General features: G+C 51.2%; 1 protein-coding gene and 1 non-coding gene across 2 annotated transcripts in view; one reads left to right on the top strand and one right to left on the bottom strand.

Annotated features, from left to right (window-relative positions):
- Positions 1–16,186, top strand: part of CPNE5 (copine 5) — a 105,270-nt gene that overhangs the window by 69,925 nt on the left and 19,159 nt on the right. Inside the window, exons 10-12 of the mRNA XM_049765346.1 lie at positions 4,268–4,372; positions 13,133–13,174; positions 15,601–15,676. Of these exons, the coding sequence (XP_049621303.1) occupies positions 4,268–4,372; positions 13,133–13,174; positions 15,601–15,676 (223 nt within the window). The remainder of the gene's footprint in view (positions 1–4,267; positions 4,373–13,132; positions 13,175–15,600; positions 15,677–16,186) is intronic.
- Positions 13,592–13,653, bottom strand: LOC125996824 (U7 small nuclear RNA). Its single transcript, XR_007491494.1, has one exon. It is a non-coding gene; the product is annotated as a U7 small nuclear RNA (small nuclear RNA).

The raw sequence follows: 16,186 nt of genomic DNA, 5'->3' as shown, positions 1-16,186 counted from the left end.
CTGGAGGGAGGGAGTGAGGAAAAGGCCTTGAGACATTCTGGACGCCCACGGGGTGTCCGCTCGGCTAGCCAGGGAGGCCCGTGGGGAGGGCTTGGAGGGCGGACAAGGTGGATGGAAGGCTCTGGCGTTTGGAGCCAAGAGGGGTGTGCTGCCAGAATTGCTCTGGCGGGGTTAAGTGTAGGATGGATGGGAGGTGAGGAAGGATGTGTGTGTGAGAGCAGAGCTGCGTGACTGACAGGGTGAGCGGGTGGGAGGCGCAGAGCGTGCTGTGGAATGGCAGGAGATGGTGGGGGGAGGGACTGGGTAGACGCAAGCCCCCACCCGCTGCTTGGCCATGCAGCTGCATGCCAAATGGCCAAAGAATCGATCAAGTGGGGGTGACGCTGGAGGGCTTTTGGTAGGGGCACAGTTCACAGAAGTACTGGCCATCCGTGGTTTGGAGAGAGAAGGTTTAAAACTGTAGAGAGAAACAGTAGGGAACTGAGAGCTAAAGATGGTGAGGAGGGAGGGAAGGAAGATGCACAGAGTTCCCACCCCAGCTCCAGTGCTACCCTACCTTACCTAATTCAATCCTCAAACTCCTCTGGGAGTAAAACTGATGGTGGAGACGTGCACCTACCAGGCCTGGCTCTACTGATAACGGTGCAACTCTAGGCACATCTCCACAACCAATGGAACTTTATGGAATGAGAGAAATGTTGGGTCTTGCCATCCAGTAAATCTGCCATGAGCCGCCTATTGTGGCTGAGCACTGGAATAGGGGTGGCTTTTGATTTCTTTATAGTTCTTAATGTCAGTAGCCAAGATGATGTGTGGAGATGCTGCTGGGCAGAACCTCTCAGTTTCCTGCTTTGACAGCAGGATAGTCTTTGCCTCTAGCACCTGGGCGGCTGCAAGGATGAGAAGCAGCAGATTCATGTGACCAGAGTATGTCTAGCTGTGTGAGCAGCTGTTCTTTTTGTTCTCCTGTGGCCACACCTGGTTGTGCTCAGTCAGGGCTTACTCCTGGCTCTGCAATCAGAAATCATTCCTGATTGTCAGGAACCACATGGGGTGCCTGGGGATTAAACCCAGATTACAAGGTAAGCACCCAACCCACTGTACTATCTCTCCAGCCCCTGTGTGAGCAGTTGTTTTTACCCTCTCAATGAGAGGGATGCTCAAAGAGGGAAAGTCACTGATCCCAGCTAGACAGCTAAGTTATATGTAGCCCTAGAGTCCAGAGCTTACAGCTGTCTAATTCTTTGGTTACTAAAAGCTCTTCCAGCTGTGCCCATAGTGTGGAGGTGAATCCAAATGAGCAGTGGGATGCTTGCTGTAAGGGACAGTTTCCCACACCAGCCCTTGCAAAATCCTCTCTCCCTCCCCCCTTCCCCTTATATCCAGAGAGGAGGGATCTGAGGAGTTGGTGATGGAGTGTGAGAGGGTTGTATATTTTGCCTGGAGCCAGAGTTCCAGCTGACTGACATCTACCACCAGTCCCCCCCCCCCCCCCCAACACCAGAGTGACCTCCTCTAACACAGAGAACTACTGGGTACTTCCCTGGGTAGTGGTGTCAAAACAAAAAGAAAATAAAGGGAAAAACATGCAAAAAATAAAAAGCTTGCCCTTTTGTGCTGAAGTACATGCCTTGCATGTGACCAACCTGGGTCCCCTTCACAGTATCCCTTATGCTTCCCTGAGCCCCTGAGCCACCAAAAGTAATTCCTGAGCATAGAGCCAGGAGTAACCACTGAGGAATGCTGGGTGTGGCCCAAAACAAAACAACTCAAATCAAATAAACAAATAAAACATTTGCCTGGAAGAGAGAGTAGAGTCCATGGTCTCAGATTGATGGTGGGTTACCCCTCCCACATGCCTGGACGAAGGGGCTCTTTGAGCTGGAGGTCTACACATCTGCACCCTTCCTTCTCCCTCCTGACCCCTCCTCAGATTCCTCCAGTCACAGCTGCTGCCCAGGCAGCTAGGAGGACCCTACCCTTACTCCTATAGTCTCACAGACTTGGGTACAAAGAGGTCTTCTACATATACCTCCACACTGCAGTGGGCGAGGAGGAGGAAGGGGAGAGACTGCTGACTCGTGGTGACAGGAATGACATTTTGACTTGGAAATGACCAGAGAAGAAATGGCACAGGCTGTGTGGGTGCAGGCAGGGCCTGGCACTTTCCGGGGTGACCTTTCCAAGCTGAGAGAGTTGAGGTGGAAATTTTGGGATGGGGTGGTCATACCTCAGCTCTGTCCTAGTTTCCCATTGCTTTTCCAGGAGACTGTAATTCAAGAAAGGCCAGCTAAGGCCAGAGGCACTGGGAGGGGTTAGGGACACCAGTTTGGGGTCAGCTGTGAGAAGCCAATTCTGTACTTTGGGCCAACTAGGCTCAAGGATTTTATTTCATAGGCTTGAAATGCTTGTGAAAGCTATAGAAAGGTTCCCCCTGAGAAATGCATTTGTTTTGGGGACCAGAGTGATAGCACAATGGGTAGGGTGTTTGCCTGCCATGCAGCTAACCCAGGTTCCTTCCCTGGCATCCCATATAATCACCCAAGTACACCAGGAGTAATTCCTTACTGAAGAGCCAGGAGTAACTCTTGAATATCATTGAGTGTGACCAAAAAACAAACAAAAAAGAAATGCATTTATTTATGGGTGAGAGCAGAGAGATAGTACAGCTGTAAGGAGCCTTTTCTGCTTGCGGCCAGCACCAGCATCGCATACTTCCCCCTACCAAGTACCACCAGGAGTGCCTCCACCCCAGAAAAAAGGTAAATAAATGCATTTGCAATAGTACAATGGGTAGGATATTTGCCTTGCACATGGCTAACCTGGGTTTGATCCCCGCCATCCCATATGGTCTCCGTACCCCCAGGAGTGATTCCTTGAGTGCAGAGCCAAGAGTCTGGCTGAACATCACTGAGTGTGGCCCAAAAACAAGCAAACAAACAAAAAGCAACCCTTTATTTTTTCACTTTGCCTCTCGAGCAGTGCCCAGGTGCCCCCTCACGCCCAATGCAATCCTAGACCTGGCTGTGCTGGTGAGAAGGTTGTGTTGGCCCTGATGTGGTGCTGCTTAGGTGTACCAGTGAGTGCCATGGTCCATCAGGGCCACCCCAGCAACATCTCAGAGGTCCATAAGAACCCCAGACCCTCAGAGTCATCTCCCCAGTGCCATTCTGGAAAAACTTTGTTAGTAATTACTAAGTGGGTTGAGAGATGAAACAGGGCTTAAGGCACTTGCTTTGAACACAGCTGACCCCTGGTTTGATTCCCTGTACCACATATGGTCCCCCCACATCTCCTTCCCTGCACCACCAGGAGTGTGGCCCTCAAATAAAACTAAAACAAATCAAAAGTTACTAAGTGCTAGTCACTTAGATATCTCTGTCACTGGGGAATATATCAGTGATTAAAGAAGGCAAAAATCCTTGTTCTCGGGCACCTATGTTTTAGTGACACCCATAAAAGAAATAGGGAAAAGTCAGACTAATTAGAATTCAAAGGGTGAGGCTGGAGAGATAATATAGCAGGTAAGGTACTTGCCTTGCACCTGACCAACTTGGGTTCCATCCTCGGCATTCTATATGGTCTCCTGAGCCTGCCAGGAGTGATACTTGAGTACAGAGCCTGGAGTATCCCCTGAGCACTGCCAGGTGTGGCCCCCCAAAACAAACAAACAAAATTCAAATGGGTGGAATGGAAAAAAGGAAGAAAAAATGAAAGAGGCCTGGAGATGGCAGATACAGGGATCGGAAGTGGTTAATTTTAGACGGGGCACTCGGAGAAAGTATGACTGAGATGACAAATGAGCAAGGCTGAGGGATGGGATGAGCTGTGAAGGTGGTCTCTGGGGAAAGAATATTCCACACCCAGGATGGATGGGTCAGCAGCCCATGAAACTCAGATGACCAATTTCACCAAGGGTGCCAGGCCCTCATAGCCCCTAATGCCCAGCCTGCCATGGATCTTTTTTGGAAAATTTCTGGTATTTTCAGCCACTCCCCACCCCCATCGTCTTCCACCTTCTTGGGCTTCTGGGTGAGGAACCAGAGAGGGCCGGGCTTGCTGAAGGTCTGACAGCAAGGGGTCTCAGGACTGGGGTCTCCTGCTACCCCACATGCTGTGAGAATGCTCTGCTACCTCACCAGGAAACAGTGTAGATTCTGCTTGGATGCCTCTAGCAACAGGCAGCTTACATCTCATGAAGCAAAGGTTCCTTATGAAGTTCTGTCTCGCATCTGAACCAGTTGACACTTTTCTCTCTTCTCCCCAGCTTCACCATCTGTCACAAGACCGAAGTCATGAAGAACACCCTCAATCCCGTGTGGCAAACCTTCTCCATCCCTGTGCGAGCACTCTGCAATGGGGACTATGATCGGTGAGATGGAAACGGCCCCCCAAGAGCAAGGGAGGAGGGTGACTCATGGGTGCCCGGGGCCTACCCCTGAGGATGACAGAGCCTGAGAAGGCCTTCAGGAGAGCCCGCATGGCTGTGTGAGCCTCCCGGAAGTGTCTGCTTCTCCCTCTCTCCTGGCCTCCCTCTGCCTGCTCCATGGCAGAGCTCAGTCAGCTGTGCCACAGTCTGTTCTACAGGTGGCCCTAGTGCTTCTAGTGCTGGCGCTGCAATCCAGCCATAGCCCTTGGCAGAGTGGAGCCATATTTCTGCTTGGGGGATGGGAGACCTGGAGTCCTCAAATGGATAGTGTGTTTTAGGAAGCGAAACGGTGGCCCCAACAAACTCCCCTGTGTCTGGCTGTGGCTGCCAGGATAGGAGCTGATGTGGAGGACAGTCAGGTCTGAAAAGGTTCAGGGAGGTCTGAGAGGTGCGGTAGGGGTTTCCTGGGGAGGGGTCCTGAGCACCATTGTTGGACTTAAAGAGATATGGGGAGTAAGTTCAGACTGGAGGACAGAGGGCTCAGCAGGTCCAGCCTCGGGGGTGCCTCTCATTCCGGAGAGGCATCAAATGCCAGCCTGGCTGGAGTCTCTGGGAGTGTGCAGGAGCACACAGAGGGTCTCCCAACCAGGGTAAGTTCCCGCCCAGACTGTCTAGGAGGGTGGGCAGCTTGGTTCCTTTCCCACAGCAGGGACAGAGTGACTATGACTGATGGTAGATGGTAATAGAGGTGCCACAATTGCCCTACTACTCCTCACTCACTGGGGAGTGAGTGGCCCTGTCTGTACCCCACAGCCACTGGGGAGGTGAGTGTCAAGAGACTTTGAGTCAGGCAGATGAAGCCCTTCTCCAAGCCTGTGGTGGAAGTCAGAGTCAAGTCTTTTGCTGCAGGCACTGTGGTAGGTGAGACCTTCTCTGAACTCTCACACTTAAGCCAACAGCTCAGGGTGCTCCTGGGCCAGAGGGGGAGGCCACAGTTATCATCCCACAAAGTCTCCTGTGGCCTTCCCTGCACCATGCTCTGCCCCAAGTATGGTGAAGAAGTCATTTCACACGAATAGTGTCAACACTATAAGTAAGGAAACTGACTTAGTTTCTTTTCTTTCTTTTTCTTTTTTGTTTTGTTTTTGGTTTTTGGGTCACACCCAGAGATTCTCAGGAGTTACTTCTGGCTCTCCACTCAGAAATCGCTCCTGGTAGGCTTGAGGGACCATATGGGATGCTGGGAATTGAACTCGGATCCACCCCAGGTCAGCTGCATGGAAGGCAAATGCTTACCACTGTGCTATATCTCCAGCCCCAAGAATTGGCTTAGTTTTTGACTGCCACCAGGCCAGCTGACTTTAGAATCTGTTCAGTTTTTTGGGGAGGAGGTGGGAGGGCATTTTTGGGCCACACCCAGTGGCACTCAGGATTTACTTTTGGCTCTGCGCTTAGAAATTGCTTCTGGCAGGCTCAGGGACCAAAAGGGATGCCAGGAATTTAACCCAGGTCCATCCTTGATGGGCTGCATGCAAGGCAAACACCCTACCACTGTGCTATCTCTCCGGCCCCAGAATCTGTTCTTTTTGGGTTTTGGGTCACACCCAGTGACACTTAGGGGTTATTCCTGGCTCTGCGCTCAGAAATCACTCCTGGTAGGCTCAGGGGACCATATGAGATTCCGGTATTCGAAACACTGTCCTTCTGCATGCAAGGCAAATGCCCTACCTCCATGTTATCTCTCCAGCCCCAGAATCTGTTCTTTTTTTTTTTTTTTTTTTTTTGTGTTTTGGGTCACACCCGGCGGTGCTCAGGGGTTACTCCTGGCTGTCTGCTCAGAAATAGCTCCTGGCAGGCACGGGGGATCATATGGGACATCGGGATTCGAACCAACCACCTTTGGTCCTGGATCGGCTGCTTGCAAGGCAAACACTGCTGTGCTATCTCTCCGGGCCCAGAATCTGTTCTTTTTAAGAAAAAAAAAAATAGAGGATCAGGAACACTAGCTAGTACATCAGGTAGGGCATCTTCCTTGCATATGGCTGACTTGAGTTCAATTCCTGGCATCCCATGTGATCCCTGAGCCTTCCAGGAGTAATTTCTGAGCCCAAGAGCCAGGTATAAGCTGTGAGTGCCTCCATATGTGGCCCTAAAACATACAAACACAAAAAAATAAAATGGAGGCGGGGCTACTCCTGGTAGTGCTCAAAGTTTATAGCCATTTCTGTTGTGCTCGGGGTCACCAGGCTAGACCTGGAAATGGGACTGAACCTAGTACCTCACATTGGCAAGGCACGTGCTCTGGCACTTAGTCATGTCTTAGGCCTAGAATCTCTGCTTTTGTTTGTGGTTTTGGGGGAGAAGTCTTGGGCCACATCTGGCAGTGTGGAGGGGCTACTCAGGAGAGATGTGTGCAGTGCTTAGGGGACCATATGCCAGGGATTCGAACCAGAGTTGGCGCCATGCAAGACACGCGCCTTACCTCCTGTCCCATTTCTCCGGCCCCAGGATCTGTGCTCCTAACCCTACACACTGTGGGCAGATGCTTAATATGTGCTATGAGTAGTTGCTTTGGATCAGATTACTGAGAGGGTCTTACTTAGTGCTGGGGCACTTGTTTGAAGTCCTGAAAACACTGATGGTCCCTCTAACTTTAGCCCCAAATAAAGTAGGGAGAAGGGAAAGGAAAGGAAGAGAGAGGAGAAGGGAAAGGGAGAAGAGAAGAAAGTAAAGTAAAGGAAGGGAGGAAAGGAGAAGGGACAGCAAGAAGACCAGACAGCTTTGATCTGCTGGTAAGGGTGTGGGAGAGGTGAATTCATCACTTGGGTTTGGGGTTTGGGTTTGGAGTGATAGGGTGCCTGATATAGCCCTTCATATACCCAGACTGGCAATGGGTGGCTTCTCTTGGACCCTTTATTCCACCCACTTAAGCAGTTGTTAAAATGATCAGGTGGTAGCCCCAAAGGAAGGGCTCAGGCCTGACATGTGAGATCCTGAGCTTGATCCCCAGCTTGATTCTAAGCACTGCTGAGTACTGCCCAGCACTAAGAGTGGCCCTTATAAAAAACACAAAGTTTGGTTGGAAATAGAGTTCAGGGTCCAAGGAGGTAGGGGTGTATGCATTTCACATGAAAGATCTTGGCATCCTATGGTCAAGCTCTGCGGGTAGCCTCTCAGTCCCTAGTGTCAGCAAGTCCAAGCATTAAACTGCGGCCCAGTGGGCTGATGAGGAGTGGTGGTCATGGGTCCTTTGAGCACTGCTTTTAAGCCCTGTCCCAAGTGATGCTTGTTTAAAAAATAGGCCAGGAGAGGGGAAGTGTCTCAGCCATACTAAGGATGGAGCAATAATGGTCCCGTCAGTGGGGACCAGACAGAAGGCTGGGAGGAGGCTAGTGGGGGAACAGGACAGGAGCAGAAGAATGGAGAGATGGTGAGAAGGGGACAGAGTTGACTGGGAATCTCTGCACATACCCAGAATTAGAGAACACTCCCCCAAAGGATGCTCATTTTATCCTCATGGGGCCAGGAGGCAGGTCAGGACCCTTGAGTATTTAGGTCCTGGGCCCAATTGGGTCCTTATAGCTTTGTGTTCTTTGGCTTGTTCATGTTGGGGCTAAGCACCAGACAATGCTTAGAGCTTATTTCTGCCTCTGTGCTCAAGGATCACTCCTGGCGGGGCTTTGGGAACCATATAGGGTGCAAGCGATCCAAGTTGGTCAGCAATGTATAAGACAAGTGTCCTAGCTCTGACTATCATGCCAGCCCAGACTTTCTGTTTTGTCTTTGAGTCACACTGGGCAGTCTCGAAGAACTTCTCCCAGCTCTATGCTCAGGGGTCATTTCCAGTAGTGATCAGGGACTATGTGGGGTCAGGGGGGAGAGCCCAGGGCTCCCATATATCAGCCTGTACTCAGTCCTGCTACCTGTCTGGACTTAATAGACTAGTTACTTTGTGAATGTCCATTTTACAAGAATCTCAGGGGATTGGGTTGAGTGATGTGCCCTGTTATTCTCAGAGATGGAGGCCTGGAGAGCCTGAACCCTGCCAGGCTGAGGGAAAGGGCCATTTCTTTTCTTGGAGTCATCTAGGACTACACCAATGTTTGGGGATCCCCTTTTGCTGTGTCTGCAGCAAAGGTCAACATCTCATGACTCGGGGTCCAATCTGGAGGAAGCAGATCCCCAGGTTGGGAGTGGGCCTGGTTGTGATCCACGGTGAGGATCCTCTCACATCACTGATACCTCATACATCAGAGTGGCCTTAATGACTTCATCCAACCTCCTGGGGGGTATCTCATCCTCATGCTTACACATGCAGATGCTAAACTCAGACAGGAAGTCACAGGGTGTCCCCCGGGGTACTTCTTACTTTCTCCTTGAGGCTGTGCTGTGGAAGAGGTCCACTGTGCCAGTGGCCTGCATTCCAGAGTTCCCTGGTGATTCCAGGCCCTGCAAACAAATAATGTTTATTGAGCACCTAATCACTACTGTGGCCCTGTTCTAGAAGCTAAGGGCTCAGCAGTAAACTAAACAGATGGTGTACCCTGGTTCTATGTAGCTGCCTCTTTGTGGTGACTAGGCATTGTTGGTGAGGCAGAAACTTGGAGAAAAGGCTTGAATGTTCTAGAGAGAAATTGAACAATGAATGTCATTTCTCACAGCAATTCAAAAACGAGCATAGTTGTCCCCCTTTTAAATTTGTTTTTGGTAGTTGGGCTTTAATCAGCTCTGCTCCTGGTTCTGTGCTCAGGAATCCCTTCTGGCCGTGCTTGGAGACCATATAGGGTGTTGAGGAATGAGCCCAGTTTGACTGCATCAAGGCAAATGCCTTAATCCCTGTACTATCTCTCTAGTACCTTGAAATCAGTGTTTATGTGTTTGGGAGGTACATGACCAAAAGTAGTATTGTTGTGTCACATGGAAGTTATTCTTACTCTTATGAGTAATCTCCATTGCTGAGCCAGACGACATTCCCACCAACAGCTGTGAAGGCTCCTTTATTACCACATCCGTTCCAATACTGGAAAGTTGTTTCTGGTTTTTTTGGGGGGTGGGAGGTGTTTGGAGTCACACCCTGCAATGCTCAGAGTTCTGTGCTCAGGGATCACTCATAGTCACACCTGGCAGAGCTCTGTGCTCAGGGAACACACTTGGTGGAGTTCAGGGGACCATACAGTGTGCTGGAGATGGACCCCATTGACTGCATGCAAAGCAAGCACCTTAACCCACTAGGCTTTTTCTGCTCCCTATTTGCTGTTAAAGAGGATTAAAGAATCATTGAGGGTAAAGCTAGAAGCACAGTATATCAGAGCTAAAATTCTGGGTGTCCATCCAGGGCTGTCCTTAACCCCCCCACCCCTCCACCTCATTGCCTCCCAGGACAGAGTCTCTGAACTAGGGGTGAGTTTCATTTTGTGAGTAAATTTCTTTGTCCCATAGCCATGAGTCCTTTCTCCTGAATGTGTGTCCCCAGAAGCCACAGACAGTGGGGAGCCTGGGAATCGAGGCCTACAGACCACAAGTGAAACATACTGGGATATGAGACAGCCCATCGAGGACTGCATAGTGACACAGCTGTCCAGAGAGTAGCCAAAGCCAAGTCCAGTCTCTGCCATTGCCTCCCTGTAGCTGGAAACTCTTTCTCTGACTTCCATCTGCGCCAAGATGGGAAACTGAAGCCTCTAAACTAATGGAGTCCTGGCTTCAGGGGCTGCCACTATCCTGGGGGGGTCTTTGTAGCTGGGCTGTGTGCCCAGAGCTCACCCACAGTGGTCCAGACTTCAGCTGCCAACTTCAGAGCCTTGAAGGGCTTTTAATATGCCCCTGTACACGCTGTACCCCAGGCTGGCTGAGTCTGGCTTTCAAGCTGAGGTGAGGTCTGGCCACTAGGATTGCTAACACTCCCCGTGGGGATCCAGTGGGCAACCATGTTTGGAAACGTGTTCTTTTCTGAAAAAAAAAAAAAAAAAACAAAAAAAAAAACAACTCCCGCTGTAGCTTTTCCAAACTCCCCATGCTGGAGTCCAATTACATCAGGTCTTCAGTAGTGGGATTGAAAACATAAATAAAGAGACTGTAGCAATAGTATAGCAGGTAGGGCATTTGTCTTGCATGCAGCCAATGGGGATTTAATCCCTGGAATCCCATATGGTTCCCTGAGCACTGTCAGGGAAGTAATTCCTAAGTAGTAACCCCTGAGCATCACTGAGTATGACCCAAAAAATTAAATAAAAAAAAAAAAAAGAAGGAAATACAAATATACCCTTGGTACTGCATGTGGTCCCCAAGCACTGCTAGGAATGACAGATCCTGGATTCCCTGAACACTGCCAGCTGTGTTTCACCCAAAAATTACATAAGGGGCTGGAGAGATAATACAGTGAGTAGGGCGCTTGCCTTGTACACATCTGACTCACTTTCAATCTCTGGCCACAGAGCCAGGAGTTAGCCCTGAGCACCGCAGGATACGGTTCAAGTCTTCATTCCCTTCCTCCTCCTATCACATTTACCACCAGTGCTTTGGCAGTTTTCTGGGCTGTGACTGTGACAGGGCTCCTCATACAGCCTCTGAGCATGTGACAGTCCTTGAGGCACCTTTGGCTTCTTGTCAAGGTACCCCTTGCTGAAGTTCCTGAGGAGGATGGGAATCTTTGGCCTAATGGGACACATTAGATCAGTGACCCCAAGGAAGTCCCTTAGGAGGACTCAGTTCCTCATCTAAAAGCGAAGGGCTGGAAGTTATCACTCCAGAACATGCCAGCACAACTGCTTGGGAAACATCTCTAAAATAAATTCCTGGGCTCTGCCCAGGGCCTGAAGGCTGTGTCTGAGCAGTTCCCTGGTAGTGTGCCAGGCAGCCTCTAGCATCCCTTCCAGACTTGTCCCTTGCGGGGATTCAAAGTGACAAGAGCAGGGCCGAAGCGATAGCACAGCGGTAAGGCATTTGCCTTGCACGCGGCCAACATAGGACGGACCCCGGTTCAAATCCCAGCATCCCATATGGTCCCCCGAGCCTGCCAGGAGCCACTTCTGAGTGCAGAGCCAGGAGTAACCCCTGAGCACCGCTGGGTGTGACCCAAAGAAACCCCCCACCCAAAAGTGACAAGAACTCAGGTATGTGGGCCAGAGTATCCCTTAATTAAAGCAATTTCATGCGGAAAAGTTCCTGGGGTAGCGAAGTGATCAAGTGGAGGGAAGGAAGTTGGACAGTGTTAGGGCACTTTCCTTGTATGTGGCCCACCCAGGTTTAATTCCCCAACATTCTGTTTGGTCCCCCAAGATCTGCCAGAAGTGATTCCTGAGTCCAGAGCCAGAAATAAGCCCTAAGTACTGCTGGATGTGTCCCCCCAAACCAAGAAAAAAGCAAAATAAAAAGATGGTTTGGAGCTGAAGATTAAGGCTTTTGCCTTAACAAAGGTCACAAAATTTAAAGCTATACATATAAGGCTATTACATATACTATAAAGCTTCTAAAGGCTACAAAGGTTAAAAAAAAAAAAAAAGGCCACAAAGGTGAAGAGGGACAAAGGTTAAGGGTCTTTGTAGGATGTGGCTGTGACCCTGGTTCAAATCCCAGCACCTCAATCCTGACACCGCCTATTATGGTCCCCTGGGCACTGCCAGTCATTGCTCTGAGCACCATTGGGTGTGTCCCCCGAAGTAGAAAATAAATAATAAAATAATGGTTTGGAGTCGGGGCCCAGGCAAGGAGCTCTGTGTCTGCCTCCAATGCTAGAGGCAGGGGTGGCACCCAGCACCAAGCCCCCTGGAGGAGCTCTCCCCTGCCCCAAAAGAAAGATGGTTCGGGGGGCACAGACAGGATGAGGTCCACCATCGGCGCTGCCTCTTCTGCTCTGCAGCCCACCTGCAGGGCTACAGGTGTTTTCAGGAGGACTGAAAGGATCCTTGGGGGGGGGGGGGGCGGCTGCCCTGCTGCCCAGAACCCGGGACCGACTGGGATTCCTCCATTCCCGAGGGCGGCGCTGTGATGCGCACAGCCGCACCCCCTCATTCGCATCTGCGGGGACACAGCGCCGCCGCCCGCCGGGGACCCTGAACCCCGAGGCTGAGTCCTCCCTGACCCTGGGCTAGCCTGGGGCGGGGGCTAGGGGGTCGGATCCGATGTCAGAACCTGCCCACGCAGCACCCTGCGGGGCCCAAGGCACTGGACAGGCCTGGGTATCCCTGGAGGCCCCCCAGCTCCCTTCCACCAACTCCGGCCCCCCCATCTTCTGTTGCCATGGCAACGGCTAAAAATAAACCCGGGCTCCCAAAGCCCAGCCCAGTGCACTGGTGTCAAAACAAGCGAATTCAAGCCACCAGGCTGAACGCAAAGCTAATCCACTGGCATCCGGGAGGAAGTTGTGGAAAAGCAGCAGGGGTATCCCCACCGACCTCTATCCCTACCAGCCCGGCTGCACCCCAGACTCCTCTGATGGGGCTTCTCACTCTGGGAGACCCTCCCGGCTTAGCTCTGAGATCCTGGGTGTGCCCTCCTGCCACCACGTCCCCGTATGTTCCTGTGCTCACCCTAGGAGTCAGAGAGAAGGTGGGGATGACGTGAAGTGGGAAACTTTCTCCTGAAACCCGACCATTCATTCCCACATGGGTCAGGAACTCCCCAGCCCTCGGGGTTCAAGCAGTGCCTCTGTCCCTTGAGTCCCATCCAAGGGCGCTGGAGCCCAGTAGGTGTCCCTAGCCCCACTCTGGCCCAACGTCTACATAGGGTCACACCCATGCCCCCATGGGCTTTTTTGCTTTCCAGGACCATCAAAGTGGAGGTGTATGACTGGGACCGGGACGGCAGGTAAGCTGGGATGGGCCCAGGGGAGGGGAACGGCCCTGCTCTCCTCTGGGCTCAGGACTGGAAGACTCTCTGAGATGTTCATGTCCAGATCATAGAACCTAGATAGCCCTGGAGCACCCATGGACATGTTCTCTCAGTGGGAAGCTTGGGGTGCCCACACACACTGTGCAGAGTCGAGGTTCCTGAAAATGAGCTCAGTTCCCAGAAACCCCTTTTGGTCCATCGGACTGGGGGTGTATGCTCAGATGCACCTGAATGAACCTGGGAACCCTCAGGCAAGCAGACCTCACCTAGCTGGAGGTAGGCCCCTGACCATGTGGGATCTCTGGGGAGCTGGTATGCCCAGGTATGTGCTTGGGCAGTGGCCGGCAACCTGTGGCTCGAGAGCCACATGTGACTCTTACACTTTTTTTGGGGGGAGGCCTTCCGGTAAAGACCAGAAGGCCTGCTGGACAAATTCTAAAAGAGCTGTAACACTGGCTCTTTACACTTTTAATTTGGCTCTTCTGTGAGCCGGGTGGCCGCTCCAGGAGTCAGGACTCTGCTCCTAGCCTCTGTCAGTGCGCACTCTGTGTGGCTCTCAAAATAAATTTCAATGGTGATTTTGGCGAGATTTGGCTCAGTTAAAAAAAAAAAAGGTTGCCGACCACTGTGCTTGGGCATCATAAATGAGATGAGGCCAGACCTCATGCTTAAGTAGAGACCCTGGCCTGTCTGTGAACCAAATTCAGATCTGTACTCTGAACCCTTGGTTCCAGAGTTTTCTGACTCCCTTTCAGTCCCTCATCTTCCTGGACGCCTGTGCTTAACCTACTGGGGGTGTTGTGCAGTCTTCCTGCCCAAGAAGGCTGTGTGTTCGCACAGTGGAATTAGGCAAGAGCCCCTCACCCCAGGAGATGGCTCCGAGCTTATCAAACCCCCTCCTCCAGGGGACAGTCAGTTTCATATGCCACCTACATCTGCCTCATTTTACCTTGACTCTCATCGCTACTACCCCCCCCCCAATCAGGGATATCCTCAGCCACCAGGTGTCACTGTGGCTCACCCTCTAGGAGCCCCAAACTGGTCATCAGCATCCTGTGGCTCCAGAAAGGACAAGGCCTAGTTAAATATCACAGACATATTGCCCCCTCGCAGGGACAGTACCCGTGCCACAGAGCCGCACTCTCTGTCACACAAGAAGGTGGCAGTTCTCCGGCAGATGTTTGCAGTAGTTAGTTTACAGTCCTCAAAGAGGGACAGGCCAGGCCCCTGCGACACTGTAGGACATACTCCCAGCAGCTTGGATCTGCAGTGTTCAAACCCAGTGACTGGGAAAACATTGAATCCACATAAAATTTGAGAGGAGCTTTCTATGTCAGCCGAGAGCTCCCCTATTTGCCTCGTTCCTACTTTACAGACATGCTTTGTTAAGACATGTGCTTGGGGGGGGGGGGGACAGAGAGATAGTATGGAGGTAAGGCATTTGTCTTGCATGCAGAAGGATGGTAGTTAGAACCCCGACACCCCATATGGTCCCCCGAGCCTGCCGGGGGTGATTTCTGAGTGTAGAACCAGGAGTAACCCCTAAGCACTGCTGAGTGTGACCCCCCATCCCCAAAAAAAGACACGAGCTTGGGACTGGAGCGATAGCATAGTGATAGGGTGTTTGCCTTGCACACAGACAACACAGGACAGACTCCGGTTTGAATCCCGGCATCCCATATGGTTCCCCCAAGCCTGCCAGAAGCAATTTCTGAGCACAGAGCCAGGAGTAACTCCTGAGCGCTGCTGGGTATGACCCCAAAACCAAAAATAAATAAATAAAATAAAATATTACAAAAAAAAAAAAAGACATGAGCTTTTCACCTCTAAATTCTTCCTCGGGGACATCTATGCAGAAGAACATTTTCTTTTTTTTTTTTTTTTTTTGCGGTTTTTGGGTCACACCCAGCAGTGCTCAGGGGTTATTCCTGGCTCCATGCTCAGAAATTGCTCCTGGCAGGCACGGGGGACCATATGGGACGCTGGGATTCGAACCGATGACCTTCTGCATGAAAGGCAAGCGCCTTACCTCCATGCTATCTCTCCAGCCCCAGAAGAACATTTTCTAACCTAACCACATATGCCCTCACTCTTCTTACGCTTTGGTCAGGATTGAATACCTTCTCAAATCCATTCTGCATTCAGACTTCCCAGATAGTCCCTGCCATGCCCTTTCTTGCTGGTTTGTTGTGATAGGATCCATGGATAGATGGGTGTCAGGCTCTAAGGCCCTACTATTTTCCAGGAAGATGGCAGGTTTCTTGTTCCCAGGTGACCCTGAGCACTTCCCAGGCACACACATGGCCAATCTCCTGACCTGTATGCCTACCGTAGAAACCAGACAGAAGCAGGAGCTTGGGTGAGGAGATAGCGGGGATGCAGCCTGGCCTCTTCTTTTGCAGCCATGACTTCATCGGAGAGTTCACCACCAGCTATCGAGAGCTGGCCCGAGGGCAGAGCCAGTTCAACATTTATGAGGTGAGACCTCCCTGCACGCAGCCTGTAATGTACTGAAGAACACACAGATCCCAGTTACCATGTGCACTTGGTGGGGGCTTTGCTTGCTCTCCTGCCAGGTGGCAGTGACTGTCCGAATTGTGGTAAGGACATGAGGACTCCCAGAGATGTTAAATGTCTCCAAAGAAGTGGTTGAGTCCAGTAAACCTGATTCAGTGGTCTTATTCATGACCAGATCACAGAGTGGCAATGTTCCTTCTAGCACTTTCGATAATGTTGTGGGGGTGTTGGAGTGGTGTTCGAAAGACCTGATGGGAGAGGGTTGTGCAGTAGGTATGATGTTAGTCTCACATGCAGCCAAACTGGGTTCATAGGGTCCCAGCTATCTAGGGTCTTCTGATTAGTACCAGGAGTGATCCCAAGTACAGAACCAGGACTAAACCCTAAGCACTTTTGGGTATAATCCCAAAACAACCAAAAAATCCAGAGTGGGGAGATGACTCAGAGGGCTCAGAGCTTATTTTGCATGCA

The sequence above is a fragment of the Suncus etruscus genome, chromosome 18 (genome assembly GCF_024139225.1).
Source record: "Suncus etruscus isolate mSunEtr1 chromosome 18, mSunEtr1.pri.cur, whole genome shotgun sequence".
NCBI lineage: Eukaryota > Metazoa > Chordata > Mammalia > Eulipotyphla > Soricidae > Suncus > Suncus etruscus.
This window is presented reverse-complemented; position numbering and strand designations above follow the sequence as displayed.